At 37.2% G+C, this 19,268-nt stretch overlaps 1 protein-coding gene across 1 annotated transcript in view; it reads right to left on the bottom strand.

The window, feature by feature from the left end:
• The window catches only part of tmtc2a (transmembrane O-mannosyltransferase targeting cadherins 2a), a 35,381-nt gene extending 20,261 nt beyond the window's left edge, over positions 1-15,120 (bottom strand). The window contains exon 1 of the mRNA XM_048156012.1: positions 14,718-15,120. Coding sequence (XP_048011969.1) covers positions 14,718-14,800 — 83 coding nt within the window. The 5' untranslated portion in view covers positions 14,801-15,120. The remainder of the gene's footprint in view (positions 1-14,717) is intronic.
• Between the last annotated feature and the right edge of the window lie 4,148 nt (positions 15,121-19,268).

Genomic DNA, 19,268 nt, shown 5'->3' with positions numbered 1-19,268 from the left:
CTGGAACCCATTCATGAGGGCAAAAATGTATAACAGCCAATCAGAGAACACATACTTTTTTTCCACCCATCAAAGACGCTTGCCAAGTGGGGTGGAGCAGGAAAACGGCAGTGTCCTTCAGTGCTAGACTCTTTCATCTGCTCAAAGAATACTGATTAGCTCAACAACAGCTACAGCAACAACTTAAAAGAAGATCTACCCAAAACATTGTAGAACTCATACACAGTTAAAATTTGTTAAACTAACTAAACATGGTTTATTTTCTTGTGAATGAATGAATGAATGAATGACCCATATACTTCATCTATTCTGCTTTTGAACGAAAAACACAGAATTCTCACATTTAAACTCAAACAGACACAAACTGCACACAAAAAGGGGGAAAAAACTTGTCAGGCACTGATGGCCCTCACACAAACAGCACTGACTTACAATCATTTTAATGATCTGAACAGACCCAGTGAGTATCTGTGATACTTCTCACTTTGACAATTGATCTGAGAGCTTCCTCACTACACCAGAACTGACATTGATCTCCAGTATGAGCCATCTGGGCTAATCCCAGAGCGATGTCATGCTAATGGAATAGCCATTTCACTCAGCACAAAGAAGCCTTGTTAGCTCAATGATGGATGAAGTCCATAAGAAGCCCAGTGGCAGAGGTAGCCACAGAGAGAACTGCAGTTAAAGGAAATCAATGTCTTATAAAACCACTGTAGTCCAGTCAATCAGGCACATCGCCTGGCCATACTAGACTATTTCTCAACTTAAAAGCTCTGACAGTTCAAATAATCCAGCCTAATTAAGTAATTAAGTAGCTTTTCAGCACTGCACTCATTGTGTTCTGTCTTCCGGTTTGTATTTCCACAGCATGAAGGTAAGATCTTACCGATTTATGAATGAACCGCTCGTTTTAAAATCTTCCCGGTCTACTGACATTTGTTATGATATCCACTTCAAACATTTAAAATGCTCATGATAACTTTCATTTACTACACAACAAGGAAACTCAGCAGAAATATACCGCAAAAACAGAAGTCCAAAGACAAAATTCTAAAAGATGGCTGCACACTTGTTTCTCTGACGCATAAGGTCTATTTCATGCTTAGAAAACTTACAGAAACTACTACCATTAACAAGAATTATATATTATGTTATATTTTATTATATTATATTTACAGCTTCTGCAAACCTGCTACTGTAAAACCCTGAGAAAGCCTTGATTTCCTCATTTCTCATAGTCCAGACCCTGTAAAGTCTCACCGTCTGAATGCTGTAATGGATGTGGAGCTGCACATCTGGAAAAGTGTGAGCTTGAAGTGTTTCTTGGCCCTCCATTGAGGTCCTTTTAATGAAAATATATATGCAAGCCTTCTCTACATATAAAATGTGAATGGCGCACAAATGCTCTTACCAGGCAAAGAGAGTTTTCATAACATATATGGCTTCTATAAAATCCAGTTAAAACTAGATTTATAAGGCCACCCAACAGGGCACCAGTGCGCCTTGATATGGACTGTACTGCATGTTCAAAACGTATATTATAGGAACATAACTAGGCAGTGAAATATTATCAGCTGCATATCCTGATCCACATCTTCTGTTGTCTGAATAGGCAATAATTGAGTCTGAGGAGTTAATTAAAAGCTAATGTCTACATTGTCTGCTCAGCGGTGATAAATGACGGCCTTGATTAAATTCTGACAGTGCCCGTTTCTCCCAGCAACAAACCATGTCTGTCTACTCATTGCCTTATCGCACAAATCAAAATGTAATCTAGAAGAAACACCCCAGGGACTGATGCTAATTTGATGGTACTTTTGAGGTCTAATGATCATAGATGGTTCCACTCCATTCCCAATATATAATAAATATAATATAATATAATATAATATAATATAATATAATATAATATAATATAATATAATATAATATAATATAATATAATATAATATAATAAATTTCAGCACATGACATTCTTACATTTAATGTCCAAATACTTTTTGAGTCCATGTTATAGTTATTTTATCTTGCTCTGGTTTAGCATCTGCATGATACATGTCTGGTGTTATCAGCAGGAGTAAGGTAAGCTGGTAAGCTGGATGTCACAGTGACCTAAAAAGCTCCCACCTGCTAGAGTAGAAAAGACAGCTGAATGTATTCAGACTCCAGTGGGGGACGAGAGTGAAAGTGAAGTGTACAATTCCACAAATGAAGAACAGCAGGTTCTTTTGGGGCTCTTTCACTGTCTGACTGGCCCAGACTAGTCATTAAAAGACACAAAACTGTACAAAGAAACAGAACAAAACAGACAATAAAGACAAACCCATTCATCACATTCTATTCTTCATCTGTTCTCTTCATCTATTCCTCTCTGGCTCCTCTTTGTAGCAGTTTTCAGGATGTTCGCTAATTGGCAAGCGACCAGCTGTGTCCCGCAACAACCTCTTCCTCTAAAAATGCCACATAAGCTACAGTAACTGAAAAGCGAACGCTCACAAGGCATGTGCATGTACCAAATCTGCCATGGTTTGAATTAGAGCTTGTGTACTATAGGCTATAGCGCTCATCTGCCATTTGTTTCACTATAAAATCTACAATGAGCAAGGCAAGAAAGAATAAACATACGATGCAACCTCTGAATTGGGATGCAGCTTTCAAAGGCTGCTTTCGAATGCCAAATGCATCACAATGAAGCATCACTCCTTCGAATGTGGCCTACAAATGTGTCCTTCGTTTCCCAAGCCACAAAGGATGAGTGGATGCTCTGCAGCCTAGGCTATCCTAAAATTCATTGCACACCGGTGACAACAGAATTTGTTTTGAGAGAGAAAATGCTGGATTACTCTTTCAAATGCAAGTATTGGTTTTCAACTTACTTGAATAACTAACAATACAGATGTAAAAATAAAATGTAAAAAAAAAAAAAAAATGATGTGATTTTATATAGTTTTTACGCTTTATTATGTCCATAAATGGGTCAAGTTGAACAGACATGTTGTGAACCATGTTTTGTTTTCAGACATTTGAATATAACTTTTTTTAAAAAGTGCAGTACAAACATTACTGCCGCTTGTCAACGGTAGCTGTCACAGTTGCAGTTAATTCAGAGCATTTAATGCAGTTTATCAACCAATATGTTTGAGTTCTGAGTATTAAGAACAGACAAAACTACAAACATTTGGACTTAATCACTGCATTATGTGAGGAAAATGAAAGGCATCCTGTGTGTCATTATTGACTTCCAATAATTCCTTGCATTTGACCAATAGTAGTTTGAAACTTTCAAACTATTTTACAATTTTACAATTAATGTTTTTTTTTTTTTCACCTTTAGAGATGCCCACATGATCCATTCAATGCCTGATGGATAAGATCAGTTCTACATTTATCATCACATTAAACACCTGGTTTTACTTGGAAAATGTGTCACTTTACGGATGTAAAATGGGTTGCAAACTGCAACCCACATTCACTTTGGGTTGACAAGAGAGTGATGGAAGATAATGACTAAAATGGGGAGGAAACGAAACAGACAGACCAGAGAAAGACGGAGAAAGAGATATTACCTGCTGGCAAGACATACTGCTAGATCACAGTAATCTATTAACTTGTGCCCGGCGAATCTTTGCATTTCGAGTGGCAGAAATGTCCACTTCATCAAATACTGACAGATGTCTGAAGACAGCCATTAAAGTCATACCGAAGAGAGATTCACACTCTCAAATACAGATAAACACAGCAGGCAGCAGTTTATCTAAATCCCACTCTGAAATATGGTTTCTTTCCATTTATTGAAATCAAGCAAGGCCAGATAAAACACAAACTCCAGGACCTGATGGTGTGATGTTACTAGAGCCAGACACCGCATGAGTAATAATACTATCTGTGAGCCAGATAAGAGAAAAACAGTATTGAGGAATGAGCAGCGGCTCCTTTTTCAGCCCATTGTTTGAAAAATATGTCTCAAATCCAATTAAAATTGGATGGAATGTAAACATTAAAAAGGAACAGATCATAGAAACCTTTTCCTTGCCTCATAATTTATGAAAAGTGCATTTGAAAATAGGTCAATCAAAAAGAATCACATGATTATGACATCACAACCGTGAGCACATTAACATATGTAAATGACCTGTGTTTTGATTGGCTGGGTGGATGTAAGTCTTAAAGTCGGCATGAAACCGAAGTTGCGGTAATCTTTTCTTCCCTGTTGTGATGTATATATCAGAGTGAAATGGCTTCTCAAACAAGAAAAAAAAAAAAAAAAAAAAAAAAAATGTAGAATGAGACTTGATTTTGTCCTTCAGGAATTGATTAAATTGTGGGTTGCTATTGCTGTGATCTCATGTGAGTGACAGGTTGTCCCGACCTCACACCGAAAAACATGTCACCAGAGAAGAGATGTCGCTGCAATAGGGAGGGAAAGATAGAAAATAGTACTAAAAAAAAAAAACATTATATGAGAAGGTAGAAAACACCAAAACAATTATATGAGGACAAAAGCTCCTTACTATGAGAAGGTAGAAAACACCAAAACAATTATATGTGGACAAAAGCACCTCACTGTCTGTCTGACATTTCTCTTTCTCAAAAGTGTGCATGCAAACCCTCCTTCCCTGTACAATAAATTAACTGTATCATCTGACCGGTAATGGCATTGCATAGCAATGAGAGCGCTGCAGACAGCGAACCTAAACAAGTCCTCATATCGCAGCAATCTTTCTTTACACGGCAGGCGAAACGCTCTATGCGCCTCTTATCTAGAGGAAACACAGGAAAAGCAAACAGATTGCTTCCGGACTGGTGATGAATTACAGACCCCAAAAAGATTTGAATAGGAATGAAATATGACCCGAATGTGGTTACTTATGATGCCCCATTGCTCTGAGCAGAAAAAAGAAAAGAAAAAAAAAAAAAAAAAGTAAAAGACATCACCCCCTCCCTACATATGAGGCATATCATTAAGATAACGTAGGTTGAGTGATGTAGTACAAGTGATATGTATAAAACGATAAAGTTGCAGTTCTCCCTTGGGGAAGGTTACTTATATATGGGAAGCTTTACTTTTTTCTTCTTGTTCTCAATTCTTCTGAGTGTCTTTTTACACAACAAAGACATCCATATCACTAACAAAATCAATATCTCTCTGAATGTATGCAATATTCTCTCCACAGTTACTTCCTAAAGAAAATACTGAGGGTCTATAATGGGAAATGCATTAATGTAGACCGCCTGGCTCAGCGCTGGAGGGGTGCAGGTGTGAGAAATACAGCAGAGGCCCCTTTAAAACCATAACATTTCCTTCCCGACTTATTTGCTTTTCTTTTTACGAAGTGAGAGGATATAAAAACATCCCCTCGAATTAGGAATTCAAAAGCGACGTGACTTTTGAAGCTGCAGTAATTACCTAGAAATACACTTGAGCTTAAGAGCGTGGAGGATTTGGCTGAATAGACCAGAGGCGATGACGGACTTTGCTGCCACGCTCTGTGACACAGCCTAATGAATCTCTATTGCACTCACAAAGCAGCTGGGCCTGTGGATGTGACATTTTAAGTAATTTAAAAATCCATCCAGGAAGGCAAAATTAGGGGCTTTCAATACGACGCAGGTAGAATTAACAGTATACGCATGAATAATGTCAAGCGCAGTGAAGTATTAGCACAGATAAAGCAGACATTAAGAAAAACTCTAGCACAGACTTCATGGAAAATCAGCTTGATTTAGAAGAAATCTCTAAACGGTAATACATGCAGATTGTGCATGATTTTCTTGCACATAAAAACCATAACTACTATACTGAGGAAATTCAGAACAATCTGAAGCATTTTTTGATTATATAGATATTTTATAAGCTGACAAAAAAAAAAACCTCTTGCACAAGATTTGACTCTATTGATTCTATTTATGAACAGCCATATATTTATGCTTGTTTGTTTGTTTGATTTTTGTACATGATAATTAGAACTACATTACTGACCAAATTAAAAACAATTTCAAACAACTATAAAATTACCATTAAAAACATTTTGTTTACTATTTTAAAAGGTTATGTAAGCCATTATTTACAGCGGGATCCAAAAGTCTGGGACCTCTTTGAAAATCTGGGATTCATAATCTAATTCAAACCAGGAAAATAAAGTTTTAGGATTTTGATGAATGTCAAACATTGCAGAGTGAATTTAATGAGAAATACATAAGGGTCTGCATTATTTGTAGGTCACTAATCATTTTGTGACATGGAGCGCGACACTGACCATAATTCATAATGAAAAAACTGTACTAGACAAATGCAAAACAGAAGCATTTTCCTTGGTGGTCTTAGATTGTTTATCTTTGGTTCTGCCAGTAAAACAGCACAAAGCTTAAAGAGGATCAATACAAGAAACAATCAGCACTGTTTAACAAGGCTTGGGATTTGATTCAGACGACTTTCTCCCTCCTAACAGATGACTGGGAGCACACAATCCACAGGAACCATGATCACCCATGATTAACCTGTCAACCAGGCCGCCCAATTTTCACTGCAGGACACTATGTTGATGGATCCCCTTTATATCCACACACACACTGAGCTCAGCCGATTATAACCGTCATTAATCTCGACCTGAGCAGAAGGCATCAATTCATTAGAGGATTTGTCAGTCAGATGTACAATACTGACATTGAGAATGGAGGATTTATTTTTATGCTCCCCTGAAACCACACAATTGGCACAAGGCTGGCGAGGAAGTGTTTGAAAGAGTAGAGAACAAAAGAAAGAGGAAGACAAAGACAGGAGGAGGCAAAGCTGGAGCGGGAACTGCCGAAAGATGATACACAATCGTCATCGATCACACAGACAGCAAACAGCTACGAATGTGTGTAATCTGTGGGGGCTTGTGAGGGTTTGAATTTCCCCCTACTGTGGCGAGTTTTTATGCCCACCTATGTATTTGTGGGAGAAGGCAGATGCCAGTGCAATGTGACACCAGAGCTCATAATCATTGGGCTAAAATGTGTATGGTTCCTCAGGATGAGGTTATCACAATTAAAAACTATTATGAAGACAAAAACCTGCAGAAATGGGAGTTTACAAAAGAACAAAAACTATAAATATGCACTACTAAACAAATGGAATAGAATTCAACTTTTTAAACAGTGAGTGCTAATTGATCACACTTAAACAATCTCTCAAGTCTGACCAAAGAACCGGTCTGATATGGTCTGAACCACAATGGTAGTTACATTTTTTTAGCTAAGTAAATGATGCAGTGTAATATTATATTAGTAATGTAAGGGATGAAGACTAAAACCAATAGCCTACTGAAACTGGGTGTGTTTTCACTAGGCGTTTTAAAATTAAAACGATCCTCGTCTATACTGGCATTTCCACTGCATTTCAGAAACGATCTCCGTCCACACTACACGACCGAATACGCATGTCACATGACCGGTCATGCACCCTAGGCATGCATGTACAAGTGTAAACAGTTGCCTCTTGCGCATGTAGGCATGCACAAAAGCTGCTAAAAATGAACCAGAAAGTCAGTAAAGCATGCAGTTCTGTCTCCATGTTATTGTTTACACGGTTGTCAAGACTGGTATGTTACGGGCTGTGTTTCCCAAAAGCATTGTAAGCCTAACTTGATCATAGAACAATTGCGATCACCTTAGGTTTATGATGCTTTTGGGAAACGCAGCCCTGGTCTGTTATTGTTGTGTTCCAGTAGCATAATGTGGGCAGCCATGCCTTTGTTTTCAAAAGTCTCCATTTTGGTCCGTTTTAGAGTTGTCAAAAGTACAGACTTCGGTACTCCCACTTTCGAAATGCTTTCAAATTCAAACACTTCTGTGTGTTTTCAAATGCCCCCATGTGTTGATCATTGTAGCCAATCACAGACATATCTGATGAGTGCATCAACACAACGGCCAATCAGAGGCGTTTACAAATCCGCTCAACAGTGCTCAAAGTGTCACATTTTTAAAATTTCAGTACCGATTGGTACCGAAGTCAGTACGTTTGACAACTCTAGTCCGTTTACACTTAAACGCAACCCCTAGAGTTTTCAAACTAAAACGGGGTCTGCAGCAGCATTTTCGAAAGTCTCCATTTTTGAGGGTCGAAAATGCTAGAGTAGTGTAGACGACAGGCATAACCATAGGAAAAGTTATACATTTTAAAACAAAACAATACTAGTGTAAACATGGCCTGAGTGAGTGAGTAAATCTCAATCTGATGAGATTTTCTCTAAAACCCACAAAAACATGAGCCATATAAAGGCTGTGAACTCTGAAAACTGAACTGATGGGAAGACTGAACGAATTACACATTCAACATATTTTCTGGATTTCAACCATCAGCAACCATATTCTGATGTCTGCTGAACATTAACCTGGATGGGAAGTTATGCCTCAACTCTGCAAGACCTCAAGAGTGAGGTTTTCATCATATGTGAACACTCCATAATTCAACAACCGCTCTGCAGAATCCTTTTATCCAGACTTATGATGGTACGACTTCTATGATGGAACGTAAGGGGGTTCTCGTTTCCAAAAGTTACCTCATAGTGGCACTGATGGGAGATGTCAGAGTCTGGAGTCCATGCACACAGTACAATTCTGGTTAATGATGCACATATAGTAGCAAACTAAGAGAGAATCTCACTGTAATTACATATTCTTTGTGCTAAATTTGTGCTCCATCCACTCATGTCTGAACAAAACAAATGTCGTTTTCTGCTAAAAGAACCATTTCTTTGATGTTTCTGGGTACAAAAGGCCACATCCCATGGCAGTATATTGATACCAACGCTAGTCAAGCTCAGTAAAGCTCAATAAAGGCAATATCCTCTTTGTTGCAACACTGGCTGCCTTCTTTCAAGAAACTCGACCCTTAACTCGGCCTGTGGAAGATTCCCTTCAGGGAGGCTGGAGTCATGGACGGTACATGAGGGGTTTCACCCTGATTGTCCATTGCTGAGTTTGCTGACAGCTCCTTACGAGTTGGCCACAGAAGGATAACCGGTGCAAATCTGCAAGTAATCAAAGCACCAACCCCCAACACACAGCATAACATCTACACAAACTCCCATAGCGTTTGCATACATCAATAGAGATGGTGCATTTGAATGTAAAAACTTACATGTGTTCTACACTGGTGGAATAATATGGCATATTAGGGGTTGAGGGGGGAATGCAGAGTGCTTTACAATTCAACCATTTCCATTGGCAACAAATCAAACCTTTCAGTCACTCGCTCTGAAACTTCTTGTTCACTCTGCCTCTGGCTCACTATAACCACTCAAAATGATTTTAAAATTGATTTTGGTACTTATGAAGCCCATCTGCCTCTCCTTCATAAAATATATCATCTCTGTGATGTATTTGTCTTGGGTTGTGCGGTTAAACCGCTCTCTTCAGCCTCCAAACATCTCAAATTACCCTCTTAAATCAGTCACTCTTCACTTCCTCTCTTGTATGGTGTCCCACTGGAGTGAAGAGTCTAGAGTCTAAAAGAAGTACTAATTGTTCTGGTGGCAATGTGGGTATTTAGGATTGTAACCCTGAACTGAAAAAAAGACTGAAGACACTAAAGGATTAGTTCACTTCAGAATTAAAATGTCCTGATAATTTACTCACCCCATGTCATCCAAGATGTTTATGTCTTTCTTTCTTCAGTCAAAAAGAAATTAAGGTTTTTGAGGAAAACATTCTAGGATTTTTCTTCATATCGTTGACTTCAATGGCTACCAAATGGTTGAAGGTCTAAATGACAGTTTCAATGCAGCTTCAAAAGGCTCTACACGATCCCAGATGAGGAATTAGGGTCTTATCTAGTGAAACGATCTGTCATTTTCTAAAAAATGAAAATTATGTAGCCTACTTTTTAACCACAAATGCTTGTCTTGCACTGCTTTGCGATATGGCACGCATTACATATTCATGTTGGAAAGATCTCATGACATCGCATGACATAGGCGGAAGTACCGAGCAAGTGTTTACAAAGCCAATGTGCAAAGACTAAGTCAAACAGCCTTTACAAAAAAAAAAAGGTAAAACAACGATGTTGGACAATTTTTAATTTGGTGGAGAAAATGAGATGGAGTTTTTCACCCTACCGCAGAATTTAAAAAAAAAAAAAAGACCAATATTTTCGCTAGATAAGACCCTTATTCCTTTGCCTGGCAAGTCCAGAATGATATATCTTTTACAAGATATATCAGTCTGGTCAGTCCGCCCTCCGTCGCGCCTCGAGTCAACTCCAAACCGTACCGTGCAATCAGATTAATTTATTTCAGTGACGCAAACAGCGTCACTCTAGTGCAGTGAAAGTCCCTTCAATATCAACAAAGATTGCGCACGCGAGACCCGAGAGTTTGTTCTATTCAGCCGTGAATTCAGTTTTAAATGACACAAAACACATGAATTATTTACTTTTCACTGTTGACTCTCTTGTCGCTTTGCTAACGTCATATCCGCCCTTCTCTGATTGGTTTACTCCCCTTCCTGTTTGCTCGGATTTGTTCCGCCCTAGAAATCGAATTGATTCAATGGCAACCAGACTCATCCGCTGGTACAGTGGTGAGGCTGGATTTTCCAGGCAACTTATTCCACTCCTGGGATCCTGTAGAGCCCTTTGAAGCTGGATTGAAACTGCAACTTTGGACCTTCAACCCACTGGTAGCTGTTGAAGTCAACTATATGAAGAAAAATCCTGGAATGTTTTCCTCAAAAACCTAAATTTCTTTTCGACTGAAGAAAGAAAGATGTAAACATCTTGGATGACATGGGGGCGAGTCAATTATCAGGAAATTTTAACTCTGAAGTGAACTAATCATTTAACTGCTACAAAAGCCACAAAGTAATGTGAATGCACTGATTTGTTATCAAGTCCAGCAGTGGACTTTATATATATATATATATATATATATACACATTATCATCTCTATAATGTTCATTGCATGGTTTTTGATGTCTGAGACATGGATTGGAGAAACACATACTGTAAATTCATTATTTTGTCTTGTGTTCTTTCTCAGGCCACCAATGGGCAGATACCTACTTTTAAATCTATAAAAAGACAATTTCAGGAAACACTTTGTCCTGAAACCCCAAGAGATTTAATAAAAATAACAGTCTGACATTTTAAAAGGCATGAGAGCATGTCTAGAACAGATGATTTGATAAAGTAAATGGTCTGTTGCCAACTAATATCAAGGCCTGTAACAGCAAGGATTAACTACAGTAGCTCACTTATATTTTTTGTTATATTTATGTAGATGGCAATTGTGTGATTTTTACTTCATGATTTAGGTAAAATCTATACAGGTAACAAAACAGCTATCAATCATTGAGAGAGACATGTTAGCACGCACAAAATCCTCATCCATGCAATCAAAATGCAGTTTAAAATTTTATATGAGCACTGAATTGATTTATAAATCATTAATGGTTATTTAATTATTTATAATCTGTACATCTTTCAAGACCACACAAACGGCCATGTGTCAAAACTCAGACAGAGTGTGAGCTCTCTTTGACACCATCTATTACTCACAATACTTGCACACTGGTGCATAATAAAACTCTCCTACTAAAATCCACAAGCACTATACAGTCTCTCATTGATAAAAACACACCCATCAAACTGAAAGCAACAATGAAGGTACTGTGAAATGTTTAACATTCCCTTCTTATTTGCAGGAGATCTCAAAGTCACTTCAGGAAAAGCAGCATTCATCTCCTTCCGAAGCTTCTCAGCAATACGCAACACTGAACTGGTTAAGCATGCGTTCATCACAGCTGGAAGAGAGAGGGATGTTTTCTTTGTAAATCCCCCTTGAGGCCCATTACACATTTCTAGGGTCACGTTTAAGGACTGTTACAGATGCACAAAAAAAATGAAGAATGAAGTGGCTAGTCCTATATAACTGCAAAACCTCATTTCTTGTGCAAGTCTTTAGCTTGACAAAATGTCTGTTTGAATGTTTACAATGCAATACTGCTGGTGTCAGTTGCAACCACAGTTACTGTATTAATCAAAGCAGCAGCTCCCTTACAAGTTGAATATGCCACTAAAACCCACACTAATCAAAAAACTAATTTCAATATTGGGGGAAAAATGTCCTCCTCCACGGATATGGACAAGAGCTAATCAGGGAACGACATCCTCTGGAAGTCTCTTCACTGATATAACTCTAGCATTCAAAACAAACAGCAAGATCTTATCTCTACAAGCCACGTGAAACTCATCCAAAGGGCAAAAACTATGTAAGCGAGGTCTTATTACTCACAGTCAGAGTCATGGAAAATGCTTTAGAAAAGCACAACTGGCACAAGATCACATAGCGACTCTCAAACATCGCTCTCAAGACATGTAAAAATAAATTTCCCCCAGTAGGATTAACACTGGCTGACGTCCTCTGCCTTCAGTCAAGTTGCACATTTCATACCAAGAATGCTTTACTCGCTTTTTTTATTGATATTACCGTTGGCGCATGGAGTGTGGACAAGCCTCCGTAACGTTCCAAGGAAAAACACTTGACGTGATTAAGAAAACAGAGACGGAGCGCGGTACCCCAGAGCTCTGAAAGCCAAAGACTGCAACTGCGCTTCAACAGCTGGTGTATGACCACAGTCAAGAGACAGAAAACAGTCCCAGGAGTCGAGTCTGGAATCACAGAAAACCAATCACCAGATTCTTTGATTATGCCTTGTGCACACAAACACATAAATCAAAGCAACTTAAACCCCGGGGACCTGGTGAAGGACGCAGGACTGTTGACCTTTATGCGAGAAGGTCGATTTGATGAATGACTCTGCAGGGTCAGTGTACTGATTGGGTATCTGTGGTCACTCAAGAGGGACAGAGAAGGATGCATGCATGTGTGCCTCTCTTGGGTTTAAATTAACACTGGGTCTCTTCTGAAAATTAAAGGTCACAGGCCGGGATTTAACATTTACAAACTGTGTGAGGGACACTACTTGCATCAACCACACAAACAAATGGTTCGAACTAAAATTCAAGCTAAAGTCACTGAGTAGATCAGCACATGCTGAGTATGTAGATAAATATCTGCCCAGTTGAAATTCAATGCATTACATGTGATTGACATTTTGGAGGTCAATTTGGGGTTTTTGGACTTGGAGATCAATATGTTGACAATAGCCATGTTTGGGAATTTAATTTATGCACAAAATTGGAATATCGCATAAAACATGTACAAATAAAGCATTGTTCCCATCCTATGTGCTCAAGAGAACAAAATCATCACTTCCTTGGAAATTGGCACAAAATTATCCGTAACAAAAATTAAAGTTGCTGCAATTGGGGAAGCCGCTGTGGCTCTTTTTTGTAAATTATATCATAAATTACTTGCACTCCAGAGTATGCAGATAAAATGTAATGAATGCTGCCATGTTATCTTGTGCTCGGGAGGGGGATGCCTGGTGTTTAAAAGTTTTGGGAGGTAATTATATCATTTCATTTTGATGACAGACTTTGACTCAGGCATTTCAGAATGGCCAATCCAACATTTGAGATGCTGTGCAATGAAATCGGTCCACTGGTTATCCATTCGCATCCTGTTTTTTGTTGCATATTGAGGGATTAATTTTCACTTATTTTATTATTAATAAATGTGTTTCCATTGTAGTTTATGCATGTCTTCTAATCAGAAAAAAATATCCGCCTCAAATGAGTGCATATGTTTTTATGCACATTTTTAGAATTTATGCATTTCCATCCAGCTTTTTTCTATGTAATATCCCAAAATTTGCATAACGGAAATGTTGGTGGATGGAATAAGCTAATGATATATTGAAACAAAGAAAAGAAAGTATAGCGTGAACATTTGATGTCCCCAAGCAGGTTCTTGAAATGATCTGTAGAGCCAAATTACATTTCACCTGGGAGTCTATCAATTAATCTTAACAGAATTAGAAGCAGCTGGACATGTTTGCACAAATTATCACTTCCCTGTTGCTTTGGCTACTACACCAAACCCATCATTTCATGGGTCAGTTCGCTGCAGTAAACCCACAGAAAGACGCCTGGGGTTGTGTCTGGCAAAGCATTCTGAAAAGGTTTTAAAGAATTTCCCAGAAATAAGCCTAAATGTATTAGTGAAAAAGGCAGTGACAGCAAGCCCACACAGTCAAATATACATTAGGAGAAACTGGCTAGTTCCCAACAGTACACATTTTGAATGCCTCATCTATTTAGCAGTAGTCTACTAAACGAACAGACAGGTGTGTTTGATTAAGAAATACTTATTTTGTTTGTTTGTTTCATGTTGATTAAAATGAATAAACAAACCCTAACCTGAAAACAATATTTACTGGAGTAAAAATTGTGACAACTAGCCCCGGTTTCCACTATAACAGTAGAGACGCGCGCGCCGAACACTTCCAACGCTAAACAATAAGCAAATGTCAAACGACAAACAATAATAGCTAATATCCCACAATATGAACGCTTCCTAAATATATACATCTATTTTGCGTGGAACTATAAGTTTAGTAAGAGAGAAACATTTAGTAACCAAGCTGTTTTCGCAAAGTTAAATGTGCTGTTTTGACAAAGTACACAATTACAATTCGCGCGTGACGCATAAACATACAGTCAGGTTACTTTATCTGTGCCAGAGGCGCTGCGTTTAACTGAACACACGTCTCACTGCTGTCGTAATTGTTAATAACTGTTAAGATGAAGTGATGGAGAAGGACTGTACCTGTCATCATAGCAGAAATCAGCGCTCAGGGTGTTCATGTAAAGGAGCAGAGCCACAGCGCTGCACACCAGCTCCACTATCATCTCAACGACAAACAGGAGAAAAGAAAGTCCAGGAATGAATGACACTGATCAGTCCCTGTCTCTGTTCGCTGTTGTCCTCATTGTTTTGCTCCTGCTGCGAGATCCGAAGAGTTTCAAACACAACCATAGCTCGTCTAACCCATTTTCAGTCCAAGGCTTTGGATTCAGCCCACAAATCTGTTCGTACTGTGTGATTTCGCTAATAAACGGAGAGTAATCGGTTGCTCTTCATTCAAGCCGTAGTGAAACATCCCGTTGCAGTTACACCCTCCTATCAAACACAACACGCGTGTGATATTTGGAAACGCTGCGCATGCGCAGAAATCAATTCACAGCCGTGAGAAGCATCAGCATCATTGCACTGAGAGCCTTGCCCTATTAAACTGGCTTAAAGCCTGAACATAATAAACTGCAGTTGCTTTGGTTTGCCGTATTTACATTTGTTATGAACAACTTAAAAAACAAAACAAATAAATAAACATCTATATTATACAAATTCCATTGACTGGTATATGAATATCAAATTTCAAAATCAGAAATATTAATAAACTATAATAAACCAGGGGTTTTCAATCTTTTAGATGCCACAGACCCCCAAAATTATGATCCTTGTGTGATATATTTTATAAACACCCCATTTATACACTGAAAAATTAATAATATAAACCTAAAATTAATTTCTATTAAGTTAGATAATTACATATTTTTTCTACTCATTACTGTTAAATGTATTATTTATTTAATTTTATATAGCCTATATATATATATATATATATATATATATATATATATCATATCATATCACTTATTTAATTGAGATATATATATGCCATTTTTTGCCATTGAGATTACTTGAATTTTTCTCATTCTGAATTCAACCCCTATTTTAATGTCATTTATTTATTTAATTATTATTATTTTATTTTATTTTTTATCAATTAATAACTAATATTAACTAATACACTTTTTTATTCATTTATTTTATTGTCAATTATTTATTTAATTTATTTATTTATTACACATTGTCTCTATTTTTTTCAACGGACTCCCCTGTCACTCCCTTACTGTCCCGATTTTGAAAACAGTTTGAAAACCCCTGTTACAAAATGATTAATATATATATATATATATATATATATATATATTAATCATTTTCTTTGTAGGAAGTGTAGAAGATGAATGTGATATTCTTGCGCCATGGGGTGAGTTGTGCTTTTTGCATGTGAATCTGACAATCCCCACTGAGGAGCAGCTGGGGCAAAACCTGCTCAGAGCATGTGTGAATCTGCAGGAGTCAAACACAGGAACAAGAGCAAGAGGAGGTCATTTGTACTCCAGTGTAGTCACTCCACTCTTTATCCACCCGCTGACCTCAAGCTGTTGACCCTTGACCATCAACCCCACTGGGAGGACAACTGTTTCTTTCAGGGATCAACATGCTCTGACCTTATCAGTTCTGCATTCTGCTGCGGATACAAACCGTCAGATGGAATCGTTGTTAAACTCAAAAGTGCACAATTAAAAAAGCAATGAGATAGTTTCTATCACTTATATAACCCAAAACTTGCAGGCGTGTTCTAAGGTAAACAAGACAACTGTTAAATGCAAATAATACAATTAAACAAACTATCATAAAATAAAAAATAAAATCCACGCAACAGCTTGCATGCAAAGATGTTCATAACAAGGCCAAAGGCCAAGAAAAAAGTATGTGGCTTTGAAATTAAATTAGTTTTGTTTCTCATTGGTGGAGTTCCTATTGTATAAATAAGGTCTATATATATTTCATATTTTGTTTTTCATTTGAAAAACACTTTTTAATCACAGCTGATAAATATCACACAGGAAACAGTCATGAAGGGCAGTGCCACAGTCTGAACCGAAATAGCACCTGCTTGATTTAGACCAGCACAAAAACACTGAAATCAACACTATTAAAATAATAAATAGCACCAAACTTGACGTGGCAATGTTTATATTTTGTTCTTCATCTTCTATTTTTGATTGGAAAAATGGTATTTGACATTTTCATGTTTTAAAATATGTGCAGCTGCAATGCTTTTAATCACACAATAATATACAACAATGATCTGATAAAGGTAGAATATAATTACAAACACCTCTGTGGATTTTCAATAAGGTAATTCAACAAATTAAGTTGGTCGGTTACATTAGTAGCATCCTAAATGTTTCCCAACAGAATATTTAACAGCTGCATTAATTAAGCTGATAAAACAAAAGTCTTTTTGTTTTTAACATAAAGACTTTTCTGAAATGTGTGTTGAGAGTAATGCATTATATGTAACGCAAGTTACAAGTAATCAGATTACTTTTTTCAAGTAACTAGTAAAGTTACATATTACTTTTAAATTTACAACAAAATATCTGAATTACTTTTTTCAAGTAATGCAAGTTACTTTGTTTTCCCATTATAGACATTACTTTCCATAAAAAGTAACTAAGTAATGCAATTAGTTACTTTTGGTAACACTTTATTTTACAGTATCATTGTTACATGTTACATGTAGTTACTGAAGTACTGTAATAAATTATGTATAAATTATGTATAATTACAGGCAACTAACCCTAAGCCACCCCCTAGTAAGTACATGTAGTTAATTATTATTACTCAGTACTTAAATGTATAATTACACTGTAACACAGACACGTTACAATAAAGGGTTACACCGTGTAATTATACATTTGAGTACTGAGTAATAATTAACTACAAGTACTTAGATGATGAGGGATGAGGGTTTGGTTTAGGGTTAATTGCATGTACTGTAATTATGCATAATTTTTAGTTATTACTACAGTAACTACATGTAATGTGTAACAATGACACTGTAAAATAAAGCGTTACCAAATAAAGTGTAACCTTACTTTTTTAAGGAGTAACACAATATTGTAAGGCATTGTAATGCATTTCCCAAACACTGGCCATGCATATGTTTATATACTTAAAATTTGTCATGTTGGCCTATTTGTAAAAGCCAGCTTGTCTAATGAGAGATTTTGTTATAGTTTCCATTCAGCCCAACACGATAAAGGCAGTGAGGATATTATAGGAAAATGTTTCCAGGGCAAAACATTTTAATCTGAAACTTTTCACAATGCTGTCCAATTTGTGATGGGAAACACATTACAAGAACCTGTGTTTACATTTTCATCCACAACTGAAAAAAAAATATATATATATACCAATGATTTCTACAATCATCAAATTTGGATTGAGGCCCAAGATGCATAGATCATACACTGAGAGAATAAAATAACAGAACTTGAACAAATTTTATTCATGTACGTTCTTCGGCCAGACATAAATTTGTTCCTTAAAATCCTGTTAACACTTCAGACAGTGAGGCAAAAAAGAAGCTGATTATTTTCAGATGGAGCTCATCATGCGTCATTGTAGATGAGATTGGCATATGTTTGCGTGTGAGGGAGAAATAGAGACGAGATTGAAAGAGAGAGAAATAATAACAGAATATTTTCCATCTGTGCATCCTGTTTAGTCCCTTTGAATCACTGATGAAAAGATAAATCGCACCTCTCTTTCCTTCCAATTCCCCTTGCTCTTACTCTCCTCTTCTTCTTTTCCCTTACAGTTCCCCCTTAAACCACTGATGCCTGATAAGGAGTATTGTGTGGTTCCTCCCTGCTTCCTCCGCTGACCGGAAACTTCAAAGGCTCCCCACTGACTTTTCCCATCATTTCCCCCCTCATCCCGTTCTCACACAGACCTGCCAAGGTTTGGATGTCTACATAGAGAAAAGTTGCACCCTGGGAGTAAAGAATTCAATGAATGTATCATCTTTCACACTAAAGCTGAAAGGGGTGTTCACAAAAAAAACACATTTTTGTGTTTAAAGTCCCCATGAAATGAAAATGGACAATTCTTGTTGTTGTTTATGGAATATTGCAGTATTTATTATCAATGATTTATCCATGCATAATTATTTTTTAAATTCATGTGCCCTCATAATCTTTAATCAAAGTAACAAAGTCACGTCTTTTGCATCACCTTGTGCACAAAAAAAGTGTTCTAAAACATGGTGTTTAAAATAAGTTCAACCAACATACTCTTATGACAATTTGTGATTATTTTACGTTTTGGGAAATTGGAGGCTAATTCTTATGAATTACTCGTACCTCATTTGTAGGTTTTTGTACGATCTGCTTACACCGCACTAATAGTTAGGGCTGGACCTTCATGATTGATTTTTTCTAAAAATCATACGTTACCATATGAATCACATCGTACAAATGCAAATCACTTGTTATGTTTTCTCATGAGATCTAGTTTTCAACTTTTAAAGAAAACATGTCATTAAGTCCTTGCATTTTTCCCCACTCGAGTGCTCTGCGTCTTGTGTTTTTAAACGCAAAAAGACATTCTGTGTGAACCAGGCCTGGAATTGGAGACTTAAGGTCAGGAATCCGATACTTGTAATAAACATTTCAATTC

The sequence above is a fragment of the Megalobrama amblycephala genome, linkage group LG14, assembly GCF_018812025.1.
Source record: "Megalobrama amblycephala isolate DHTTF-2021 linkage group LG14, ASM1881202v1, whole genome shotgun sequence".
NCBI classification, from domain to species: domain Eukaryota; kingdom Metazoa; phylum Chordata; class Actinopteri; order Cypriniformes; family Xenocyprididae; genus Megalobrama; species Megalobrama amblycephala.
The sequence above is the reverse complement of the archived record's forward strand: the minus strand, read 5'-3'. Positions and strand labels throughout refer to the sequence as shown.